This window comes from Pristis pectinata, chromosome 7 (assembly GCF_009764475.1).
Source record: "Pristis pectinata isolate sPriPec2 chromosome 7, sPriPec2.1.pri, whole genome shotgun sequence".
NCBI lineage: Eukaryota > Metazoa > Chordata > Chondrichthyes > Rhinopristiformes > Pristidae > Pristis > Pristis pectinata.
Genome location: NC_067411.1, coordinates 1,123,619 through 1,149,984, shown reverse-complemented (window position 1 = coordinate 1,149,984; position 26,366 = coordinate 1,123,619). Strand labels below are relative to the sequence as shown.

The 26,366-nt window shown below is 52.6% G+C and overlaps 2 protein-coding genes across 5 annotated transcripts in view; both read left to right on the top strand.

The window, feature by feature from the left end:
- LOC127572454 (receptor-type tyrosine-protein phosphatase alpha-like) overlaps nucleotides 1-6,439 on the top strand; it is a 108,528-nt gene extending 102,089 nt beyond the window's left edge. For all 3 annotated transcript variants that reach the window (XM_052019734.1, XM_052019733.1, XM_052019735.1), the window contains 6 exons: nucleotides 1,094-1,173; nucleotides 1,961-2,095; nucleotides 2,439-2,564; nucleotides 2,944-3,095; nucleotides 3,325-3,460; nucleotides 5,199-6,439. In XM_052019734.1, coding sequence (XP_051875694.1) covers nucleotides 1,094-1,173; nucleotides 1,961-2,095; nucleotides 2,439-2,564; nucleotides 2,944-3,095; nucleotides 3,325-3,460; nucleotides 5,199-5,327 — 758 coding nt within the window. In that variant the 3' untranslated portion in view covers nucleotides 5,328-6,439. The remainder of the gene's footprint in view (nucleotides 1-1,093; nucleotides 1,174-1,960; nucleotides 2,096-2,438; nucleotides 2,565-2,943; nucleotides 3,096-3,324; nucleotides 3,461-5,198) is intronic.
- Nucleotides 6,440-10,768: 4,329 nt separating this feature from the next.
- nadk2 (NAD kinase 2, mitochondrial) overlaps nucleotides 10,769-26,366 on the top strand; it is a 47,484-nt gene continuing 31,886 nt past the window's right edge. For both annotated transcript variants that reach the window (XM_052019509.1, XM_052019508.1), the window contains exons 1-3: nucleotides 10,769-11,007; nucleotides 13,613-13,701; nucleotides 25,145-25,233. In XM_052019509.1, the coding sequence (XP_051875469.1) occupies nucleotides 10,798-11,007; nucleotides 13,613-13,701; nucleotides 25,145-25,233 (388 nt within the window). In that variant the 5' untranslated portion in view covers nucleotides 10,769-10,797. The remainder of the gene's footprint in view (nucleotides 11,008-13,612; nucleotides 13,702-25,144; nucleotides 25,234-26,366) is intronic.

Below are 26,366 nucleotides of genomic sequence, written 5' to 3'. Positions count from 1 at the left end.
GCACCCAGTTCTCCAGCTGTGACCCAACCAATGTTTTATGAAGTTGTAACGTGACATCCCTGCTCTTATATTTTATGCCCCAACTAATGAAGACAAGCACCCTGTATGTCTCCTGCACGACCCTACCAGTGCTGCCACCTACAGGGACACTTGGTCGTGGACACTGAGGTCCCTCCATTCAAAGTCAAAGTCAGAGTCGAGTTTATTGTCCCATGCACGTCCGTGTGTGCATGGGTGCAGTGAAAAACGTACATGCAGCAGCTTCACAGGCACGTAGCATTAGATAAGCAGCATTCACAAGAAAAACATGAATCAAACATAAATTAAACATGAATTATACACAACTGTTACAAGAAAGACACAGTTAGAACAAAACAGTCCATTTTAGTGCAAAGTGATTATGTGATCACAGTGTTGTTAATCTGTAGTGATCAAGGTTGTGCAGGTCGGTTCAAGAACCGTATGGTTGAAGGGAAATAGCTGTTCCTGAACCCGGTGGTGTGGGACTTCAGGCTTCTGTACCTCCTGCCCAATGGTCTGACCATTCACCGTGCAACACTTTACATTTGGCAGGATTAAACTCTATCTGTCCACCTGACCAGTTCATTAATGAAGTGCTGTAGCCTAAGATTTCTCTCTTCATTATCAACACTGCCAACTTTCAAGACGTCTATGAACGTATTAGTCCTACCTCCTTTATTCACAGACTTCCAGTCACAAAAATATCAACCCTGACCATCACCCTCTGCTTCCCATCACTCTGCATCCAGTTTGCCAACTTGCTGTGGATCCCAAGGAGTTTAACCTGTGGATCAGTCTCCCATGGGACCTTGTCAAAGGCCTGACTGAAGTCCTTGGAAACCACATCATCGACACAGTCAATGAAAAACTCCACCCATCTTGTCTCTGTGCCCTTCCCATCCCCTACTCTCCCTTCAGCAGGGCCTGATTTGGGACTCCTGACCCCAATGGGACTGCCCCCTCCAACCCCTCTGCCATTGCCTGCCCACAGCTCGATGCCCTGAGATGGGGTCTCCCTACTGGACCCCCACCCTCAATGCCTCCTGTCTCATGCTGCTGTTCCCTCCCACAGCGGAGCATGTCCGGCCCAGCCTGCTCTCAGTGAAGAACCTGGATGGCAGTGCAGGCTACATCAATGCAGTCTTCACAGAGGTAAGAGCAGAAACCCCCCTTATCCAGTCCACATACAGCCCCTCCCTCATTATACCCCTCACAACCCAACCCCTCCCTCCTGTAACCCTCCATACCTCTGTAACACCCCCACACCCCTCCCCGTCTCTGTAACCCCCCCACACCCCTCCCATCTCTGTAACACCCCCACATCCCTCCCATCTCTATAACCCCCAACACCCCTCCCCAACTCTGTAACCCCCCCACCCCTCCCTGTAACCCCACACATCCCCATCTCTATGACCCCCGCCTTCCCTACACCCCTCCCCATCACAGCAATCTCCTCTAACCATGGTGAGGGTGGCCGCTTTGGGTCTTGAGATGTATGGCTGTAAGTTGTCCCGTGAGTGGGTGTGACTGCGATCCGGTGGGTGTGTGCGCCTGTGTAAAGGTGTCAGCATATACTGTGAGTGTGTGAGTAAGTGCACGTGTTTGGGTGTTTTGAGTGTGAGTGGGTGTGAGCAAGTGAGTGTGATTGTCGCTCCCTGTGTGTGTGCTGCTGAGTGTGAGGGAGTGGGCACAGACTTGTCACTGGGCGGCTGTGAGGGGTAGGGTCATAAGCGCGAGCAGGCAGAGGGAGAGGGTGTGGGTGGAGGGAGGGGGCATGGTGGTGCTTCGGTGGGTGGGGGTGGGGAGCGGTGGGTGTGGGGTGGTGAGTGGGGGTGGGGAGCAGTGGGTGCGGGGCAGTGGGTAGGGTGGGGGCGGTGTTTGGGGTTTGGAACTGCAGGCACCCTGAGCTGTTCTTTTCCCCACCACCACCCCCCCACAGCGCCACGGTCTGAGGGACCGCTTCATCCTGACCCAGCTGCCACTGATGCAGACGCTGGCTGACTTCTGGGCACTGGTGTACGACCAGAACTGCACCTGCGTGGTCAACCTGAGTCGTTTGACGGACCTCGACCAGGTGAGCTGTGTGCTTCCCCTTCTCCCACCATCACCCCCCCAAACACCCCTCCCCTCCCCATACACCTGCCCCTCCCCATACCCCACCCACTCCCTATACCCCTGTCCGGTCTCCCCTCCCATTCCCTGCCCCTCGCCATACCCCGCCCCATACCCTTCCCCATACCCTTATCCCCCCCAACCCCTTGTTCCTCCTCCCCCAACCAAACCCTGGACCCCTGACCCTCGTCCCATGACCCTCGACACCCGAGCTGGACCCTGGGCCCAGCCACAGATGCCTGCCGGGTCTGGCTCTCTGGCTGCTCCCACCCCGACTGACGGCTGCTGTACCTCTGCCCTGCCAGACGTACGTGGCCTTCTGGCCGGAGGAAGGTGTTGCAAGCTATGGCCCCTTCCTCGTGGAGATGCAGTCATACACCATCCTCACGGACATCACCGAGAGACACCTGGTTCTCCGCAAACATGGCCAGGTAAGGCCACACCATGGGGGGTGAGGGGAGTTGGTGGAGAGGGAGGGGAGAGGGAGGGGAGGTGCTTGTGAGGGAGGGGGAGGGGGAGGTGCTTGTGAGGGAGGGGGAGGGGAGGTGGTGAGGGAGGGGAGAGGGAGGTGGTGGTGGGGGGGAGGGAGAGGGGAGGGGGCTGCTGGTTGCTGGTGGGGGCGGAGGGAATGAGGCGCTGGTGGGGGAGGGGAGTGAGGTGTGGGGACCCAGCCTGCGGACACAGACCCGGGTACTCAGGAGCCGTGCATCAGGAGTTTACGGTCGGGTGGGGGAGGTTACAAACGGTGATGGGACAGGGGTCGGGGGCAGCAGAGGGGCTGATGGCCAACTGACTGGTGTTGTGTTCCAGAAATTAGAGCGCGAGGTCAAAGTTCTCCAGCTGGACAGCTGGCCGATGGGAGAGCCTGTCCCACAATCCCCACAGCCAATCATTAGCATTGACCAGCGAGTGCAAATGTGGCAGAAACAGGGGGAGCAGTCACCGGTTCTCGTCACCTGCTGGTGAGTTCAGGGAGGCCCTGCCCCCTGACGGCCCTCGCCCCAACCCAGCTCTGACCCCTGACCCCAAACCCTGCCGTTGACCCCAACCCTGTTCTCAACTGCGTACACCGGCGTAATCGACACACACACACACACACACACACACACACACACACACACACAGACTGGAGGTGGGTTGCAGCGGGCTGCTGTCTGTGTTCACTGGTAATGGGAGCCTCTCTTGGCGTAGGGATGGAGCTAGCCGCTGTGGCCTCTACTGCACCGCCAGCAACGTGTGTCAGCACATCCGGCAGTACCAGCTGGTGGACATCTTCCATGCTGTGAAAACCACCCGCAGCAGCCGACCACAGGCCATCGGCACACTGGTAGGTGAACATGTGGTGGGGCGCAGCGTCTGACAATATAGCACAGGCTGCTCTAACTGGGCCTTCTCACGGTGAGGGAGGGGTGAGGCAAGTGGGCAGCTCCTTCGTCGATGCATTAGAATCTGGGAAATGGGGTGCAGCACCAGAGAAACTCTCCGTTTTGGTCTCAGATCTCCAGCGTCTGCAGGTTGATTTTCAGAGATTCAGAAGAGTTTGTTTGGAGAGAGGTTACAGAAAGGTGTCGAGCAGAGGGACCTGGGTGGTACACGGGCCCAGCAAGGAATGGGAAAGCAGAGTGTCTGCCAAAACCAAAACTGAAGTGCTGGAGGAACTCAGTGGGTCGAGCAGCGTCTGTGGAGGGAGAGGGATTGTTGACACTTCGGGTCAAATCCCTGCATCAGGACTGAGAAAGGAGAGGGCAGGTGATCAGTGTAAAGAGGGGGAGGGGGAGGGGGAGGGGAGGGATGAGACAGGAGCCCAAGGTGATTGCTGGACTGAGGTTAACAACATTTAAAAGACATTTGGACAGGTCCACGGATAGGAAGGGGTTAGAGGGATGTGGGCCAAACCCGGGCAAATGGGACTGGTTCAGGCAGGCTCCCTGTTTGGCATGGCAATGACTCTAGGGATGAAGGGCGATGGGCAGATGGAGGCAGGTGGGGTAGTTGGAGACAGAGGCAGAGGAGCAGAGTCTTTGAAGATACACGTGGAGTTTAAACCGAGAGAAATTGATGGTTATAGAACAGTACAGCACAGGAACAGGCCCCGGCCCATGATGTTTGCACCGAACACGACACCGAATTAAACTAAATCTCTTCATCCTGCACATGATCCATGTCCCTCCATCCCCTGCATGTTCATCTGCCTACCTAAAAGCCTCTTCAATGCCACTATAGTATCTGCCTCCACCACTACCCCTGGCAGCACATTCCAGGCACCCACCGCTCTCAGTGTAAAAAATCTTTCCCCCTCTCACTTTAAATGCATGCCATCGTTGGGAGATTAGGAGAAGGAAAGGTGATATTATTGAAGCACAAACCTCGACAGTGTCAATGCTGAGAGTTCCCCTCATGGGGAATGTAGAACTGTGGGTGAGGCAGCGAATCATTGAACAATTCAAGGTGGAGATAGGGAGCCTGTGGGAGAGCTAAGGTTTTGGGAAAAAGGGAAAGGGAGCTGAGGCCAAGATGGAATCAGCCGGGATCCATTGACGGGGGCAGCAGGCTGCAGTGTCCCTCGTCCGTGTTGGAAACTGCTGGATTGCCCATCCCATCGTGTTGTGGACACAGCAGGCTGCAGGTGTTGGAATCTGGAACAACAAGAAACTGCTGGAGGAACTCAGTGGGTTGGGAGGAAAGGGATGGTCCCTGCTTCAGGTCAAAACCCTGCATCAGGACTGAGTGGAGAGAGGAGGTGGCTGGTGTATAGAGGGGAGCGGTGAGATAGGGGTTGGAAGCTGAACCAGATGAGGAGTGATGATGGGCAGATTGAACAGGTGGAGGAGGGGAGAGGGAAGGGGAGAGACAGGCTGGAGGTGAGAGGCGGAACCGGAGGGGGTGTGGTGAGAGGGAACTAGTGGGGGGGGGGTGGCGCAGTGGGAGGGAGGATGGGGCAGGTAATCAGAGGGATGGAGACCTGGGTGGACTGGTGGGAGAGGGAAAGGAAGAGGGGAGTGGGTTACACTGCCCCGGCCGTAGCCCCACTCACTGCGGTTGACCTATTCTTCCTTCCCTCCCAGGATCAATACAGCTTCTGTTACTGGCTGGCACAGGTTTACCTGGAGACAGACGGGCACATTTCCAACGCAGGCACTGGCTGTGCCCAGGAACAAGACATCACCAACCAGGACAGTGAGGATCTGCTCTGATCAGTCACAGTTCACCCTGGTCACCCCTCACAGAGTGTTCCTTCAGTAGATGTCCCCACCAGTGATGGTCAGTGTTAGAGTGCAGCCTCTGCCTCAGTCCACCCCACCTTGTCATGCTCCATCTCATTACTGGTACTTTCTGCCACAGGTCCCCTCCACCTCTCCCTCCTCCACAGGCCTCCTCCACAGGTCCCCTCCACCTCTCCCTCCCTTCCTCCCTCACAGCCCCCCCCTTGCCCTCTTGTCACTGATGCCCGGGGTGTAGGGGGGTGGCTATTGCCCTGCCAATATTCCTCAGATATTTGTCTGTCAGATCTCCCTAAGCTTCTGCTGCTCCTGGGAGAACAGACCCAGCCTCTCTGGTCTCTCCTTGTAACTGAAATGCTCCATCCCAGGCACATCCTGGTGAATCTCTTCTGCACCCTCCGTAGAGCCCTACCACTCCCTGTGCATCTCCGACCATCAGCCCACCTAAAGTGCATCACTTTGCACTCACCAGCATTAAATTACATCTGCCATCGCTCTGTTTGTTTTACTAACGGGCCTATACCATCCTCCCTATCAACACCACCAGATTTATATCATCGGCCAACTTATTATTCATAGCTCCCATATTCATATCTAAAACAAATAATAAGGTCCCTGTGACACATCATTGGTTACAGGCTTTGCAGGGATATACAGGGTCCAACACTGGAACACACACGGGGTGTACAGGGTCTGACACTGGGACACACACGGGGTATACGGGAGACAGAAGTGGGACATTGCCTTACCCAACCCCTGACCACTGTTCAGCCCTGACTTGTGGCGTTGGGACCTTACGGGCTTCCTTCACTCTGTCAGGGAGAGTTGGACAGTGGAGGAAGAGGAAGGGGCTGGGTCAAAGGAAAGTCCCCAGCACCTGTCACAACTAATAGATTTTCCTAACATGCTTCACTGGAGAGACACCCACAGGTGGGTAAAGATGGGGTTGTCTGTGGGACACCCATGGATGGGACGTGAAAGTGGGAGTGGCAGCTCCCCTACCCCCTCTGCCATGGGTATTATTCTCTGACCCTGCTCCACTCACACAAAATGAATGTTTGTGAATTTCCCTGAATGTCAGTGTAAAGTCCTATCAATAAAGAGCCTGCAATTCTTCTCCAGTTTTCTCTGACCCTCTATTTTGCTGGGATTGGTCCTGGTCCTGCCTGAGCTGGTAACATCACCCCCTTCAACACTCTGTGTGATTCCAGACCCCCCAACAGCTGCTGATGTTCACCCTGACCAAGTGCTCTGCCAGAACACTCCCCTCTCCACCATCTCCATTCTCCACTGGGTTTATTAGTGACCATCAGACCAGTCTTCTCCAAAGTTGGTCTTGCCCAGAGCTGGAAACATCTCAGCCTCCTCTCTCCTTTCAAACCTTTCAGAATCAGATGGCCCCAACATGCTGGGTGGAGAGAAGAACCCAGATTATTCAGTGGTTCCATAATGTGGAACTCTTTGGTTCTGTGGTTTTTGGCAAATTGTCTGTAGTTTCTCTAGTACCGCCACATCCTTTTTAAAAATATGGAGACCCAACCTGTTCCAAATCATCCCCAAGTCCTATAGTTCCTCAATTGGCAACTGTGCATTCACCTGCCAGAGGCGCAGGTTTGGGAACTACCAAAGTGTCTCTGCCTCTCTTCACCTTAAACCTGACCCTTTGATCTTTGGATCACTTGACTCTTTATTGGTTGAATTGTATTCACTAACGTCCATGGGCCATGAAAGAGTTTATGTTCAGCCATGGGATAAAGCCGTTGAATGTGCCTGTGCAGGGTTTGGTGCAAGGTTAACACTCGGCTCAGTTCTGTTCCGGCAGCAATGAATCCAGGTGCTTGGTGTGTTTTATCCTGGCCGCCTGTTGCTGCTTTCAGTGACTACACCCTCTGTACACCCAGATCCTTATCCTTCTCCACCCCTTTCAGTCCCTTACAACTTTCCTACACCCCCCAGACCCCACCCCAGACTGAGACCCATGCAGCAGGTACACGGCAGGAACAGTGGGACGCGCACGCACCACTTGTGTCATCAGCATTCTTGGTTGCACCAATTTCCTTACTTTGCCTCTGCAAACCAGAATAAAATTTTCCAAGTGTAAAAAAAACCCTTCTGGTAGGGCAGGACGATGAATAAACTTGTACCAAAGTAGTACAGTGACCCAGAGGCCCGCGTTCATGGCTGCTGTGGAACTTCAGTTCAGACACAACTTCTTTGTAAAGAGGATCACAACCACGAGATTGTGAAAACCCATTCGATTCACTTGTGTCTCCGGGGTTAGTGTCGCACAGAGAAGGGTGCATCTTAAATACTGAGGAGCTGCAGCCGAGTGAAGCTGCAACAGGCCTACACGCGAGCTGCACCTCACAGGCAGAATAAGCAACTTCACAACCAATGCATCAGATCCACGCTCTGCAGTCCTGTCAGGAATGGGAGAGGACAATTAAACAACTGCCAGGAGGGGCTGTATTCTGGAGTGCTGGAGACAGGCTGAAACATTCGGAACTATACTTGGCTGGAAACACCGATCATCTCAGTTCCTCCTGTGACCCCAGAGAAGCCAGTCTCCAGCCAATGTGATTCAATTCAGACAGAGAAACAAAGTGCTGGAAATACTCAGCAGGTCAGGCAGAATCTGTGGAAAAAGAAACGGTTAACATTTCAAAACTGGAATCATTGCTAGGACCAGATTTAACTTCTTGTGTGTCATTCTGGTCGCCACACTACAGGATGTGGTAGTGACAGAGGGAGTGCAGAGGACACTCACCAGGATGTTGCCTGGAATGGAGGGCTGTAATTACAGGGAGAGACTGGACAGTCTGGGATTGTTCTCACTGAATGTAGGAGGCTGAGGGGTGACCTTACAGAGATTTATAAAATTATGAGGGGCAGAGAAAAATAGATGGTTGCAGTCTTTTCCCCCAGGGAAGAGGAGTCTAGAACTGCAGGGCATAGGTTTTAGGTGAGAGAGGAAGTATTTAAATGAGATGAGGACTACACTTTTCCCCACACGGAGGGTGGTGGGTATCTGAACGAGCTGCTGGAGGCTGATACAACTGCAAATGATTAAAAGGCATTTGGACAAGAAAGGAGTAGAGGGATATGGATCTAATGTGGGCACATGGGACTAATTTGGACGGGTATCATGGTCAGCATGGACGAGGTGGGCTAAAGGGCCTGTTTCAATGCTGTACAATTCCATCCTTTGTCAGAACTGGGAAAGAGAGAACCACGAGTTAGTTTTCAGTAGCAAGTATGGTTGGGAGAGAATATTTCTGGTTGGGTGAGACCACATAGTTTAATGGGGACAGTTACCAGCATATTAAGCTTCTTTGTCTCAGTGCATTGTACATGGGGAAGCTGTGGGGCAGCAGGTTGGACTGGAATAATAAAGTGTAAGGTAGCTTTATTAGTCTCATGTATTTCACTGTGTTTCAATGTACATCTTCTGCGTAGAGTGTTCTGGGGGCAGCCTGCAAGTAAACCTGAACTTTAACCTGAAAGCCAGAGCTAAAATGATGCCAGGCAGGAGCGGCTTCTGAAGCAGACCAGAGAGGCGAGTTAGCTGAGATTGGAGTATTCTGTATCGACTCCTGCAGGCTGCACTATGCCCAGAGAGGTGTTGGGGCTGGTTGTGGCAGTGCCCAGTTCCACAGTGGGGTCTCACCGTGCTGGTGATATGCTGCCTGCCTCTCCCCTCCCCTCCACCACCCCCAACACACCACCCAACTCCCACACCACCCCATTCCCCCAAACACACACCCCAACCCCCAAACCACCCCACCCCCACCCCCCCAACTTCACACACACACACACACACCCAACCCCACACCAACACCCCCACACACATACCCCCACCCCCCCACACCACCCCAACCTCACCCACCCCTCCAACCTCACACCAACCCCCCACCCCACACACCCACCCCACCACCCCAACCCCACACACACACCTCCACCCCAACACACATCCCCCCCACACACACACCCCTACCCCCCCACACCCCAACCCCCAAACCACCCCACCCCCACCCCCCCAACTTCACACACACACACCCAACCCCACACCAACACCCCCACACACATACCCCCACCCCCCCACACCACCCCAACCTCACCCACCCCTCCAACCTCACACCAACCCCCCACCCCACACACCCACCCCACCACCCCAACCCCACACACACACCTCCACCCCAACACACATCCCCCCCACACACACACCCCTACCCCCCCACACCCCAACCCCCCACATCCAAACCCCACACCCACACCACCCCACAACCAAATGCCCGCCCCACCCCCCCTAATCCCACCCAACACCACACACACACACCAACCCCGCACACCCACCCCAACCCCACACCCAAAAACCCACACCCCAACCCCACACCACCCCCCCACCAACCCAACCACCAACCCCACACACCCACCGCCCACACACATCCCCCCACAAACACACACACCCACCCCACCAACCCCACACCAACATCCCACCCCGCACACCCCAAACCAGCCTCCCAACCTCACCGCACCCCCCAACCCCACACACACCCCCACGCCCCAACCGTCCCACACACACACCCCCACCCTCCCACACATACAACCCCACCCCCGACACACCCCACACATACACCCCACCCCGCCCCACCCTCCAAACTCACACCACACCAACCCCCCCACCCCCACACCAATCCCCCCACCCCCACACCAACCCCCCCACACCAATCCCCCCACACCAATCCCCCCACCCCCACACCAACCCCCCCCACACACACAACCACCCCCCAAACCCCCACACACACCCCCACAGCCCCAACCTCACCCAACCCCACACCAACCCCCCCCACACACATACCCCCACACCCCAAACCACTCCCCAACCCCACCCCACCCCCGCCACTGAGAGCTGGCTCCTTTCTCCATCACTGGCGAAGGGTCCCGGAGCAGGAACGTTGCCGGTTCTCCCTCGTTGGATCTTTCACCCCGCTGGATTCCCCCTGGATCCACCCCCCCAACCCGCCCCCGCTGGAGCTGCCCCCCCCCCCCACCCTGACCCGCCCCACCCCCCCACCCTGACCCGCCCCAGCTGGAGCCCCGCCCCCGCTGGAGCCCCGCCCCCCCGGGACCGTGTGAATTAATAAAACCTGAATAAAAAACAATGTGAGACGATGGAACCGAAGGAGCGCCCGCCGGGTTCGGGGGCGGGGCCGAGCGGCGGAGGGGGCGGGGCCGAGCGGCGGGGCCCGGCGGGTTCGGGGGCGGGGCCGAGCGGCGGGGGGCGGGGCCCGGCGGGTTCGGGGGCGGGGCCGAGCGGCGGGGCCGAGCGGCGGGGGGCGGGGCCCGGGACTACAGCTCCCGACATGCAGCGGCGCGCAGGCTACAGGGCGCATGCGGGGTGGGGAGTTGGCGCCTGCGCAGTTGCGGACGCTGGGCCCGGCCCATGGCGCTCGCTCTGCTCCGCGGGGGCCCGGCGGCCGCGCTCCCGGCCGGAGGATGGTCCCGGCTGCGGCCCCGGGCCTGGAGCTCCGGCCCCGGCCCGTTCCAGCCCCAACGCGTGGTCGTGGTAGCCAAAACCACCCGCTTCGAGTTCGAGCAGCAGCGGAGCGGCGCGGCGGGCGGCGGAGAGCGGGAGGCGGCGCTGCGGCAGCGGGTGAGGCCCGGGGGGGGGGGGGGGGGGGCAGCGAGGGGGCGAGGCCCCTGGGGGAGGGGAGGGTGAGGCCCGGGGGGGGGGGGGGGGCAGCGAGGGGGCGAGGCCCCTGGGGGAGGGGAGGGTGAGGCCCGGGGGGGGGGGGGCAGCGAGGGGGCGAGGCCCCTGGGGGAGGGGAGGGTGAGGCCCGGGGGGGGGGGGGCAGCGAGGGGGCGAGGCCCCTGGGGGAGGGGAGGGTGAGGCCCGGGGGGAGAGAGGGGTGAGGCCCCGGGACAGGGACCCAGGGTGGGGGAAACGGAGGGACCTGGGGTGTGGGGAGGCAGACAGGGTGGGACAAAACCAGAGGTTTTGGGTCAGTGATGGGCGGGGGCAACCTGGGGGTGGAACACGATGGTTTGGGGGGGGGGGGGGGGGCGGGGGGAGAGATGTCGTTCACACCATTGGGTTGTAGACTACCCAGGCAGAGTACGTGCTGTTCCTCTAGAATGCAGTGGAGGAGGCGGAGGACAGACAGGTCAGTGTGGGAATGGGGAGGGGAAGTAACAAGGCTGGTAACCAGGAGCTCTGGATGACCACAGCAGGTGGAGCAAAGGTGCTCAGTGAAGTGGTCTGCATCCAGTCTCACCGATGTGGAGGGGACCACATTGAGAGCACCAAATGCAGTGGATGATATTGGAGGAGGTGCAGGTGAACTTCTGCCTCACCTGGAAGGGCTGTTTACCATATACTGTTTCTCTCACCTGGTAGCTGTGGGAGTCAGTGGGTTGTAGTACATGTCAGTGGCTAGTCTGTCTCCTGAGATGGAGACAGATCAGGAAAGGGGAGAGAGGTGTTGGAGATGGACCAAGTGAATTTGAGGACAGAGAAATAAAGGACTGCAGATGCAGGAATCTAGATGAAAAATGCAATGATGCTGGAGGAACTCAGCAGGCCACTGCTCTGCTTCTACCCCCTATACATTAGGCTTCCCCTTTTCCTATCTTCAGTCCCAAAGGGTCCTGACCTGAAATGTTGACTGCTTGCTCGTCTCCAGATGCTGCCTGGCAAATTTGAGGGCAGGGTGGAAGTTGAAGTTGATGAAATTGATGAGTTCCATGGGTGCAAGAGGCAGCACCAATGCAGTCATCAATGTAGCAGAGTTGTGGTGCCAGAATGGGGTTGGAACAATGACTGCTCCACATAGCCAATGAAAAGGCAGGTGTAGACATGGGCCATGGCTACACCTTTGATTTGTAGAAAGTGGGAAGAATCACAAGAGACATTGTTCAGGGTGAACACAAATTCTGCCAGGCAGAGGAAGTGTTAGATCCAACCAGTTCCCCTCTATGTTTGAGAAAGAAGTGGAGATTCAAGTCCTTCCTGTTGTGGGGGAGGAGGAGTACAGGGACTGGACATCCATGGTGAAGAGGCTGTGGGGGGGCCAGGGAAATGGAAGTTGTTCAAATGGTGGAGAGCATTCGAGGTGTTCTGGATGTATGTGGGAAGGGAATGGACCAGAGGGGACAATATGGGGTTGAGGTATGATGAAGGCAGGCAGAAACCAGGCCATCTGTGATCAAAACATCCACCTGTCAGACCTATTTCCTACCAGTGATTGGACTGGTTGATGCATCTCATTTGTGGATCTGGGGAGGAGATAGAAATGGGCAGTGTTGGGTTAGGGTTACCTACTCTTGACATTTAGTGGCATTACCATCACTGAGCCCCCACCATCAACATCCTGGGGTCAGATTTTCTAGAACCTATCTGGACCAGCCACACACACTGCAGCTACATCCAGGTGTGACTCATCACATGACACCAAGGCACTTCCAGCATCTACAAGTGTGTGATGGAACAGGCTCTACTTGCTTGGATGAAGCTCCAACTCTCAGTAACCCCATGATTATCCAGGACCACCTTAAACATTCCCTCCCTCCACTGCCAGTGCACAGAGGCTGCAGTGTACCATCTACAACACACTGCAGTTACTCACCAGATTACTATAGCACCTCCCAAACTTGTGACTTCTACATCAAGAACAAAGGCAGCAGGTGCAGGGGACACCCCCCCCCCCACCCCCCCCCCCCGACAGGTCCCCCTCCAAGGCACACTGACTTGCCAGTTCTCCTCCATCATGGTGTAAATCCTGTAACTCCCTCCCCAGCAGCACTGTGGGAGCATCTTCACCAGAAGGTCTGCAGTGGGTCTAGAAGGTGGTTCACCCCCACCTCTTTGGGGGCAAGAAATGCTGGTGGTGGACATGTCCTGAAAACTGAAACTTTCTCCCTTGTAAGGCTGTCTCTTGCATTCCTCTGGGCTCTCAATGCTCCCCTTGCCTCTGCTGTCAGCTTGGCTGTTGTCCTTTGGAAGGTAGATTTTGGACCAAAACAAAGGAGCCTCCGAGCCACACTTGCCTTGGAGTGGTGGATAGATCCTTGTAGCTGTACTTTTGTTTCCTCTTGGTCTTCCTGAATCCTCTTATCAGTACTTGGTATTCCAGCATTCCCTGCCAGGATATTGTTCCAATCTGGTTCCATTTGCCCTGGTGCTTTGAGCTGAGTGTTCTGCCAGCCTTTGCCCCATGCCTGCACTGCCTTGACCTGGCCGTGTTGTTGTGTGTTTGCAGCTTGCCACGAAGGGATCCAGTTACTGCGGATTACTGGAAAGGCACCACAGTCACAGCGTGAATGTTCAGCATGTGCTGGATAGTCTCCGGTAAGCAGAAGCTTCCACTCTCCCTGACCCCCCCCCCCCCCATCCCTTTCCCCCACTCCCATCTGCAAGGCAACAATTGATCTGTGATTGTCACAAGTCACTACTCCTGCAGCTGTCTCTGCCCCAAGGACTCTCCTCATAACCAGAACAGTGCAGTCCAGACAACATTTTGGTGAATTGCCTCTGCACCCTCCAGTGCTGTCACATCTGTCCCAATAGTGTGACAACCAGAACTGTACACAGTGATCCAGCTGTGGCCCAATGTCATACCAGAACATCACTGTTCTTGTATGTCCCTACCAGGGAAGGTACGAGTCCAACAGTGGATCAGCAGTTGAATGGCAGCACTGACTATGGGCAGAATGGTCTCCCACTCCAGTTTATTGTACACCTCAAACACATTAACCTTCCTTGACCTCTACTCCTATCAGTCTATTTTAGGCTAATCAGAATCTCACTTTATCAGTAGGTTGTTCTTGGAACAACCTCCCTGTAATTTTGCAGTTGTATGCTCCACATAAAATATACCTGGTGTTAAGGCGTCTAAACTGCTCTTTAACTCACACCAAAGCAGTTTTGTCCTTGATCACCTGTGACATTGTTTCTCCCCTGTACTGGGACCTTCTCCAACAGCTATGTCAACATCACTGACTGTTGCTTGCATGTAGTGTGAAGCTGACAACCCAATGGTATGAACATGGGATTTTCCAATCAGGTTAACCCCCCCACTCTTCTTCACACACTCACCTGTTTACCTAGTTTTCTTCTACTTTTGTAGACATTTTCCTTCCTTCGTTGCACCCCCCCCCCCCCCCATTCCATCTGCTCAGCATTCCCTCCCCATTCAGGGTCAGCACAGAAACAGACCCTTTCATCAAACATCATCCATGCCAACAGTGATGCCTGTCTATACTAGTCCCATGTACCTGCATTAGCCCCGTCTCTACCTTTCCTACCCAAATGCCTTTTGAACCCTGTAGTTATATCTGCCTCCTCTAGCAGCTTCTGACATTTGCTGCCCTGTGGGGGAAAACTTGCCCCTCAGATCTGGATCCACCTATTGCCAGACAGCCTCTATCCCACCCACCCCCTCGTACCTCTACACTGGCAATCATTCCCCTTCCCTCTCAGTCCTCATGCAGAGTCGGCTTGAAACTTCAACCTGCACCTTTTGCCTCCACAGATGCTATCTGACCCACTGAGTTCTTCCAATGTTGTTTTCTATTCCTCTGCCCTGGAAAAACAATTGTGACTGTATTCTATCTAGGCCCTGTGTTTTCAACTCTTACTCATCAACACCTCAAAACCTTTTGCTTCTAACATATCTAGAAGAGGGTAGCTAGGGAAAGAGTAGGTCCCCTCAGACCAAAAGGGAAGTCTTAGTGTGGAGCCAGGGGAAGTGTGTGGTGTCCTGAATGAATCCTCCACATCATATTCACTTGGGAGGGCACAATGGAGGTGTACATTGGCTGTGTGGAATGTGCACATCAGGAAGGAGGAAGCTCCAGAGATATGGACACATTAAGGTGCACACATCCCCAGGGCCTGATGAAATTTAACTATGGGGAGCAAGGTAGGAGATTACTGGGGCTCTGATGGAGATTTTTGCATCCTCTTTAGCCAGGGGTGAGGTACCAGAAGGCAAGGGTAGCAAGTGCTCTTTCCGTATTGAGGAAGGTGGTAGAGATAAGCCAGGAAACTGCTGACCAGCAAGTCTCACATTAGCAGGGAAACAGTTGGAAAAAAATTTTTTGGTGGGGTTTATGGTCACTGGGAAAGGCAAGACCGATTAGGGGGAGTCAACATGGTGTTGTGCAGGGGAGGGGGTAGAACATTACAGCACAGGACAGGCCCTTCAGCCCACAATGTTGTGCTGACATCTTATCCTGCTCCAAAATCTATCTAACCCTTCCCTCCCACATGCCCCCTCCATTTCTCTATCATGTGGCTAAGAGTCTCTTAAATGTTCCTAATGTATCTGTAAGCAGTGTGGTCCATGCACCCATCACTAAGAAATTTGACATTTTCTTCCCTTCTTTCCCCCCCCCCCCCCCCCCCCATCACCTTAAAATAATATACCCTTGTTAGTCATTGTTGCCCTGGGAAAAAGTCTGACTGTCCACTCAATGCCTTTTATCATCTTGTACACCTCTATCAAGTCATCTCTCTTCTTTCTCTCCAAAGAGAAGAGCCCTAACTCACTCAACCTATCCTCAAGACATGCTCTGCAATCCAGGCAACATCCTGGTAAATCTCCTCTGCACCCTCTCTAAAGCTTCCACATCCTTCCTATAATGAGGCAACCAGAACTGAACACAATATTCCAAGTATGGTCTGACCAGAATTCTGTAGAGCTGTTACATTACCTCAGCTCTTGAACTCAATACACCGACTAACAAAGGCCAATACCATACACCACCTTAACAACCCTATCAACCTGCACAGCAACCTTGAGATCTATGGATGTGGACCCCAAGATCCCTGTTCCTCCACACTGCCAAGAGTCCTACCATTAACCTTGTATTCTGCCTTCAAATTTGATCTTCCAAAGTGTATCACTTCACTTTTCTGGGTTGAACTCCATCTGCCACTTCTCAGCCCAGGTCTATATTCTATCAATATCCTGTTGTAATCTACAGCAACCTTCTACACTATCCACAACACCACCAACCTTTGTATCATCAGCAAACATACTAACCCACCCTTCCACATCCTCATCCAAGTCATTTATAAAAATCACAAAGAGCAGGGGTCCCAGAAATCCCTGCAGAACACCATTGATCACCAACCTCCAGGCAGAATACCATAGAACCATACAGCACAATACAGGCCCTTCAGCCCATGTTGTGCTGCCCTTCAAACCACACCCAAGACTACCTAACCCCTTCCTCCCACATATCCCTCTACCTTAAATTCCTCCATATGCTTGAACTTGTCCAATGCATCAGCCTCCACCATCACCCCCGGTAGTGCATTCCATGCACCAACCACTCTGGGTGAAAAACCTCTGACATCACCCTTGAACTTCCCACCCATTACCTTGAAGCCATGCCCTCTTGTTTTGAGCATTGGTGTCCTGGGAAAGAGGTGCTGGCTGTCCACTCTATCTATTCCTCTCAATATCTTGTATACCTCTATCATGTTGTTGTCACACCACTCCCCCTAATCCACACTCCCCCTAATCCACACTCCCCCTAATCCACACTCCCCCTAATCCACACTCCCCCTAATCCACACTCCCCCTAATCCAGGCAGCATCCTGGTAAATCTCCTTTGCACCCTTTCCAATGCCTCCACATCCTAACTATAATGAGGCGACCAGAATGGGACACAGTAAGTGTGGCCTAACCAGAGTTTTGTAAAACTGCATCATCACTTCGCGGCTCTTCAACTTGATCCCTGACTTCTGAAAGCTAACATCCCATAAGCTTTCTTAACTACCCTATCTACCTGTGAGGTGACTTTCAGTGATCTGTGAATATGAACCCCCAGATCCCTCTGCTCCTCTACGCTGCCCAGAATCCTGCCATTAACCTTGTACTCCGCCTTGGAGTTTGTCCTTCCAAAGTGTACCACCTCACACTTCTCTGGATTGAACTCCATCTGTCACTTGTCAGCCCAGCTGTGTCCTATCAATATCCCTCTAAACTTTGACAGCCCTCCACACTATCCACAACACCACCAATCTTTGTGTCATCTGCAAACTTGCTAACCCAGCCTTCTACCCCCTCATCTAAGTTGAGGATAAATATCACAAAAAGCAGAGGTCCCAGAACAGATCCCTGCAGGACACCACTAGTCATAGCCTTCCAATCCAAATGCACCCCCTCCTCCACAATGATACACTCCACCTACCACCCTCTCTTCTATGAGCAAGCCAATTCTGAATTCACACAGCCAAATTTCCCTGGATCCCATGCCTCCCGACTTTCTGAATGAACCTTCCATGAGGAAGGTTATCAAATGCCTTATTAAAAGGCATGTACACCACATCCACTGCTCTGCCTTCATCAATGTGCTTTGTCACATCCTCAAAGTCGTCGGTCAGGCTCATGAGGCACGACCTGCCCCTCAAAGCTATGCTGACTGTCCCTAATCAGACTATACTTCGCCAAATGCCCATAGATCCTGTCTCCAAGATTCTTCTCCAGTAATTTGCCCACCACTGAAGAAAGACTCACTGGTCTGCAATTCCCAGTTAGGGTCACTATCTCCAAAATGCTCTCCCACTGATAGATCTGAAACCTGATCAGGATCATTACTAGTACAGCCTCTCTGGTCAGCCTGTCCACACTGTTAGGAATCTTCCTGGACACCTAACAAACTCTGGTACCTCCTTATTGCAAAGGCGATAGGGCAATCAATATTAGGGAAGTTGAAATCACTCATGACCACAACCCTATTGTTTTTGCACTTCTCAAATCTGCCTCCTGATCTGCTCCTCAGTGTCTCTGCTGCTATTGGGGGGTCTGTAGAATACTCCCAATAGAGTGATCGCTCCCTTCCTGTTTCTGACTTCCATCCACACCAACTCAGTAGATGATTCCTCCAGGACATCCTCCCTTTCTACAGGTGTCCCTGATCAGCAAAGCCACTCCTCCACCTCTTATCTCCCTTGCTGTCCCTTTTGAAACGTCTTAACCCCAGAATATCCAGCAGCCATTCCTGCCCTTGTGACAGCCAAGTCTCTGTAATGGCCACCACATCATAGTTCCATGTGCTTACCGACTCTAAGTTCATCACCCTTGTTCCTGATACTTCTCACATTAAAGTAGACAGACTTCAACCCATCCAACTGACTGCAGTTTTGCCCTTTCAACTGCCTGTCCTTCCTCAGTCTTTCTACACTCGGCATCTACTTGTACACTAAATGCACCAACCCCTGACATATCACTCTGGTTCCCATCCCCTTGCCAAACTAGTTTAAACCCTCCCCAACAGTTCTAGCAAACTTGCCCACAAGAGTATTGGTCCCCCTCCAGTTCAGGTGTAACCCACCCTTTTTGTACTGGGGAAGGTATGACCTGAAGAGATCACAAGGATCAACAATTCTGAAGCCCTGCCCCAATTCCTCAGCCACACATTCTGCCAGATCACCTATTCTTACCCTCACTAGTATATGGCACAGACAGCAATCCAGAGATTACTACCCTCAAGGTCCTGCTTTTCAGCTTCCTACCTAGCTCCCTATAGTCCCTCTTCAGGACCTCCTCTTTTCCTGCCTACATCATTGGTACCAATATGTACCACAACCTCTGGCTGTTCACCCTCCCCCTTCAGGATGCTGTGGACCCAATCCAAGACATCCCCAACTCTGGCACCCAGGAGGCAATATACCATCCAGGAGTCTCCTTCACATCCACAGAATGTCCTGCCTGGCCCCCCTTATCACCTATCACTACCACCCTCCTCTTCTCCCCCCTTCTCTTCTGCACCACCTGGCTCAGTGCCAGAGACCTGGTGACTGCAGCTTTCTCCTGGTAGGTCAAACCCCACCCCCCCCAAACAAGTATCCAAAGCTGTATACCTGTTATTGAGGGGAACAGCCCACAAGGGTTCTCTGCACTACCTGCCTATTCTCCATACTGCTCCTGACAGTCACCCAGCTACCTGACTCCTACAGCTTAGGAGTGACTGCCTCCCTGTAGCTCTTATCTATGAGCTCCTCATTCTCCCATAGGAGCAAAGGTCATCTAGCTACATCTCCAGTTCCCTCACAGTCTATAAGGAGCTGCAGCTGGATGCACCTCATGCAGATATAGCTATCAGGGAGACTGGAGGTCTCCTAGAACTCCCACATCTCACAGGATGAACACACCACTGACCCTGGAGCCATTCTAACTGCTCTGGCCTGGCACTAAAGGAAACACCAAAGAAAGAAACTTACCATCATCACAAAGCCTCAGTCCCCCTACTCTAACAATAGTCCACTCACACAATGGCTGCTCTCCTTATTATTTGCTGCTGTTAATCAGCCAATCAACTGGTAACAGTTTGCAAATGTGCCTCATTTAAACTCCTGCAAGGTGAAACTCACAGGCATAGAGAGTCACTTCTTTTTTAAAGGTCCCGCTCCAAATCTGGCTCCAACTACTGACTCTGCAAGGTGAAACAGATCATGTCATAAATCTGGAAGAAATTTTTGAGGAGATAACTGAGAAAATTGATGAAGGCACAGTGGTAGGCATGGTTAAAATGGACTTCAGTAAGGCTTTGGACAAAGTCCTGCATGGTAGGTTGGTCCAGAAGGTTAGGGCGCATGGGATCCAAGGTGTGTTGAAAAACTGGATCCGAAATTGTCTGAGTGACAGGAGGCAGAGGGTGGTGGTGGAGGGAAGACTGAATCCAGTGGCGTACATGTCTTGGATGAGAATATCTGTGGTCTGATAAGTACGTTGACTGATAACATGAAGATTGGTATTGTAGATAGAACATAGAACAGTACAGCACAGAACAGGACCTTCGGCCCACAATGTTGTGCTGACATAGCTAATCCCTCCTACCTACAGAATGCCCATATCCCTCCATTTTCCTCTCATTCATGTGCCCATCCAAGCCCCTCTAAAAAGCCCCACAATGAGTTTACCTCCACCACCCTATCAGGCAACACATTCTAGGCATCCATCACACTCTCAGTAAGAAATGTACCCCTGACGTCTGTTCTGAACCTACACCCCTCACCTTAAATGCATGCCCTCTGGTATTGGATTGCTCAATAATGGGAAAAAGATATTGCTTGTCCACCCTATCTATGCCCCTCATAATTTTATACACTTCCAACAGATCACCCCTCAGCCTCTGCCGCTCCAGAGAAAAGAGCCCAAGTTTGTCCAGCCTTTCCTGATAGCACATGCCCTCTAATCCAGGCAGCATCCGAGTAAACATCCAGGGCACCCTCTCTAAAGCCTCGACATCCTTCCTGTAGTGAGGTGACCAGAATTGCAAGCAATACTCTAAATGCGGCCTAACCAGAGTTCTATAGAGATGCATCATAACCTCTTGACTCCTGTACTCATTACCCCGATTTATAAATGCAAGCATTCCATAAGCCGCCTTAACCACCCGATCTACCTGTGTAGCCACTTTCAATCAGCCATGGACTTGCACCCCAAGGTCTCTCTGCTCTTCAACACTGTTAAGGGTCTTGCCCTTTAGAGTGTACTGCCTCTTAACATTAGTCCTACCAAGGTGCAACACCTCACATTTATCTGGGTTAAACTCCATCTGCCATTTCTCTGCCCACATCTGCAGCTGATCTATATCACACTGTATCTGTTGCCAGCCTTCTACACGATTCACAACTCCACCAATCTTGGTGTCGTCTGCAAACTTACTAACCCATCCATCAACATACTCATCCAGGTCATTTATGTACATCACAAACAGCAGAGGTCCCAGCACAGATCCCTGCGGAACACCACTTCTCACAGGCCTCCAACCCAAATAAGTACCTTTAACCACCATCCTTTGTCTTCTACAGGCAAGCCAGTTCTGGATCCACACAGCCAATTCTCCACTGACCCCATGCATCCAAACTTTCTTGATTAACCGATTATGTTGGACCTTGTCAAATGCCTTACTGAAGTCCATATAGATGACATCTACAGCTGTACCTTCATCAATCTCCCTCGTCACCCTGTCAAAAAGCTCAGCCAGGTTAGCAAGACATGACTTGCCCCGCACAGAGCCATGCTGGCTTTCCCTAATCAAACCATTGATTCCAGATGTTCATATATCCTATCTCTAAGAATTTTCTTCAGCAATTTCCCTACAACTGACGTGAGACTCACCGGTCTATAGTTCCCCGGATTTTCCCTTGTTCCTTTCTTAAATAGAGGAACAACATTATCCACTCGCCAGTCCTCTGGGACCTCACCCGTGGTCAAAGAGGACACAAAGATACTTCTTTGTGCAATTTCCTCTCTTGCCTCCCTCAGTTACCTGGTGTATATCCCATCGGGTCACGGGGACTTATGAACCTTTATACTGTTTAGGAGACCTAACACTACCTCCTCCTTGACTGCTAAATGCCATAACATGTTTCCGCCCTCAGTTCCAATTTCTGCGTCCTGCATGTCCCTTTCCTGGGTAAATACTGAAGAGAAATATTCATTCAGAACCTCACCCACATCCTCTGGATCTAAACATAGATTCCCTTCTTTATCCTTAAGTGGTCCTAACCTTTCCCTCGTTATCCTCTTATTCCTTGATGTTGGTATAGAATGCTTTTGGATTCTCCTTAATCCTACTTGCTAAGGACTTTTCATGACCCCTCCTGGCTTTCCTAATTCTTTTCTTGAGTTCATTTCTAGCTTCTCTATAGCCTTCACGTGCTCTGTCTGATCCTAACTTCTGAAGCTCTACATACTTGTCCTTTTTCTTCTTGACTAAGTTCATCACTTCTCTGGACATTCAAGGTTCCCTTATTTTCCCATTCATGTCCTTCCTTCTAATCGGGACAAACCTATCCTGTACTCTGTGGTTTTGATCCTTAAACACTTTCCACATGCTCGATGTGGACTTGCCAGCAAAAAGGTTTTCCCAGTTTCCTCTACCTAGTTCCTGCCTTATGTTTTGATAATTAGCCCTGCTCCAACGTAAAACGCTCCCGCTAGCCCCGTACCTATCCTTATCTACAGCTGTCCTGAAAGTTAATGAGCTGTGGTCACTGTTCCCCAATTGGTCACCCACTGATAGGTGAGTCACCTGGCCAGGCTCATTACCCAACACCAGGTCCAGAATAGCCTCTCCCCTTGTTGGACTGTCAACATACTGATTTAAGAACCCCTCCTGGATACACCTAACAAATTCTGCCCCATCTAACCCCCCTGCACTAAAAAGGGCCCAATTTATATTAGGGAAGTTGTAGTCTCCCATGACCACAACCCTGTCATTTTTACACATTTCCCTAATCTGTTTGCATATCTGTTTCTCAATGTCCCGGTGGCTATTTGGGGATCTATAGTACCCCCCCAAGAGGGTGATTGCACCCTTCCTACTCCTGAGTTCTACCCAGAGACTCTGTGTCCGAGCCCTCCATTATGTCTGCCCAGAGTGCAGCTGATATATTATCTCCAATTAGTATTGCAACTCCTCCCCCTCTTTTACCCCCCTCTCTATTCTTTCTAAAACTTCGAAACCCTGGTACATCGATCACCCATTCCTGTCCCTCCCTCAACCAAGTCTCTGTAATGGCCACAACATCATAGTTCCATGTACTGATCCGTGCTCTAAGTTCATCACTCTTGCCCATAATACTCCGAGCATTAAAGTACAAGCACTTCAAACCATTCGTCCCATCACATCTGTTATCAGGACTCTGCCTAATACTACATTCCCTGACATCAGCCCTCCTGCCCGTTCCCATCCCCCTGTGAAGCTAGTTTAAACCTTCCCCAGTTGCATTAGCAAACCTCCCTGCCAGGATATTGGTTCCCCTCCAGTTCAGGTGCAACCCGTCCCTCTTGTACAGGTCAGCCCTTCCCCAGAAAAGGTTCCAATGATCCAAGACCTTGAAACCCTGCCCCATCTCCCTAGCCACTCATTTGTCTGTGCTATCATCCTGTTCTTTCCTTCACTAGCCCGTGGCACTGGGAGTGATCTGGAGATTACTACCTTTGAGCTCCTGCTCTTCAGCCTCCTTCCTAACTCTATACTCATTGTGCAGGACCTCTATCCTTCTCCTGCCTGTGTCATTGGTACCAATATGCACCATGACCTCTGGCTGCTCACTCTCCCCCTTGAGAATATTCTGCAACCACTCCGAGACATCCAGGACCCTGGCACCCGGGAGGCAACACACCATCCTGGCATCTGTGTTGCGATCGCAGAACCTCCTGTCTGTTCCCCTAACTATCGAGTCCCCTATGACGATCGCTCTGCCTGACTTCTCCCTTCCCTTCCGAACCTCAGAGCTGACCACAGTGCCACTGGCCTGGCTGCTGCTGCCTTGCCCAGATAGGTCATCCCCCTCATCAGTATCCAAAGGGGTAAACTTGTTGCTGAGAGGTATGGTCACAGGGGGACTGACTTCTTTTTCCCCCTACCTCTCTCGGTGCTCACCCATCCACCACCTGAATCCTGCCTTCTGGGTGTAACCACCTGCTCAAAAGTCCTGTCTGTGATTCGCTCAGCGTCCCGGATGATCCTTAGTTCATCCAACTCCAGCTCCTTAATCCGGTCTTTCAGGAGCTGAAGTTGGCTGCACTTCCTGCAGGTGTAGTCATCAGGGAGACCATCAAGTTCCCTGAATTCCCACATCCCACAGGAGGAACATCCCACCGCTGTATCTGCCATGCTGCCTACACTGTACTGAGGGACTCTGAGACCAAAGCAGCAACAATCAAAGGACAAACTTGCCCTTCTTACCTGTTCGTTTGCCTCGGCCTCTTCTTGTCGAAACCTCTTGAGGCAAAGCCTCTAATTTTGCACTCTGACTCTAGCCGCTCCAACGATGGCCGCTCCATTACACCCTACCTCTCTCTTATGGTTAAAGAACCCAATCAAGGAGGAAAGAAACCTCACTGGGTCAGGTGACTCTCCGCTCTCTTCCTGCTGCAGCTTCCCATGCCTGCGCACTGGCTTACAACCATCACAAGGATGGTTGCCCAAGGATACAGAGGGATGTAGGTCAGTGGGAAGGTGGGAGCAGTGGCAGATAGAATTTAATCCAGACAGGTGAGGTAACGTGTCTTGGGCCACCTAATGCTGGCTGGACATGTACAGTAAACAGCAGGGACCTTAGGAATGTTGATGTACAAGGGACCTTGGGGTGCAAGTCCATAGTTCCCTGAAAATGGCGACATTGGTGGATGCGTGGTGAAGGAGGCATTTACTACGCTTGCCTTCATAGGCCAAGGCATTGAGTAGAAGAGTTTGGGATGTCATGTTGCAGCTGTACAAATGCGCTTGGTATATGGCGTGCACTTCTGGTCACCACACTATAGAAAGGGTGCGGGAGACATTCACCAGGGTGTTGCCTGGAATGGAGGGCTGTGGTTAGAAGGAGAGATTGGACGGGTTGGGTTTGTTCTCACTGGAACGTAGGAGGCTGAGGGGTGACCTTGCAGAGGTTTATAAAATTATGAGGGACATGGATAAGGTGGGTGGTCACAGTCTTTGTACCAGGGTGGGGGAGTCCAAAACTAGAGGGCACGGGTTTAAGGTGAGGGGAAAGATTTGCAAGGGTCCTTAGAGGCAAGTTTTTCCCACTGTGGGAGCTTAGTACATGGAACAAACTGACAAGTGGCAGAGGTGGGTACAATTACAACATTTAAAAGACAATTGGTCTTCTCCATGGGGAGGAAAGGTTTATAGTCTCAGTCAGCATGGAGGAGTTGGGCTGAATGGCCTGTTTCCGTGCTGTACGCCTCAGACTCTGCTGAGGTTGGTGCAACAGGTCAACACTGCACCTGAGACTGACCCTCTCTCCATCTCTCCTCAGTAAGGAAGGCATTGAGGTTCGCCTGGTGAAGCGCAGAGACTACACCGAAGAGACTGTGCGATGGGCAGACGCCATCGTGTCTGCTGGAGGTAACGGAAGTTCTGCTGGCGTCTGCCACAAGTGTTTCTATGGGTGCTCACTGTGGATGATGGGGTAGAGCAGTCATGGCCTGGGAGTAGGGAGCAACAGCACTCAGAGGGAAATGCAGATCCTGCTTGTCCCCTCACTCATCTGTTCCGGCACACGCTGGACATGCAGGCTTCTTCAGACACATCCACACCCCTGTCAACCCAGCACTCCCAGGACATCTCTCGTTGTCTTGGTGAAGCAGCCAGCATAATCAAAGACCCCACCCACCCGGGACATTCTCTCTTCTCTCCTCTTCCATCGGGTAGAAGATACAGGAGCCTGAGGGCACGTACCACCAGACTTAAAACAGCTTCTACCCCACTGTGATAAGACAATTGAACGGTTCCCTTATACGGTGAGATGGACTCTGACCTCACGATCTACCTTGTTGTGACCTTTCACCTTATTGCACTGCACTTTCTCTGTAGCTGTGACACTCTGTACTGTTACTGTTTTTACCTGTACTACATCAATGCACTCTGTACTAACCCAATGTAACTGCACTGGGTAATGTATTGACCTGTACGATCAGTTTGTAAGACAAGTTTTTCACTGTGCCTCGGTACAAGTGACAATAATAAACCAATATCAGCACAGGGAGCACGGGTCAGTCAGAGAGTGAAGCTCCCTCTACACTGTCCCATCACACAGTCCCGGGGTCAGACACAGAGTGAAGCTCCCTCCGCACCGTCCCGTCACACAGTCCCGGGGTCAGACACAGAGTGAAGCTCCCTCCGCACTGTCCCATCACACACTCCTGGGGTCAGACACAGAGTGAAGCTCCCTCTACACTGTCCCATCACACACCCCTGGGGTCAGACACAGAGTGAAGCTCCCTCTGCACTGTCCCATCACACACCCCTGGGGTCAGACACAGAGTGAAGCTCCCTCTGCACTGTCCCATCACACACCCCTGGGGTCAGACACAGAGTGAAGCTCCCTCTACACTGTCCCATCACACACTGCCAGGGAACAGGGACTAAACACAGAGAAGCTCCCTCTACATGCACCTAGGGCCTGGGGTTGGACAGGGAGAAGCTCCTGTACACGTACAGTCAGAATCTTTTCCCCAGCGTAGAAATATCAAATTCTG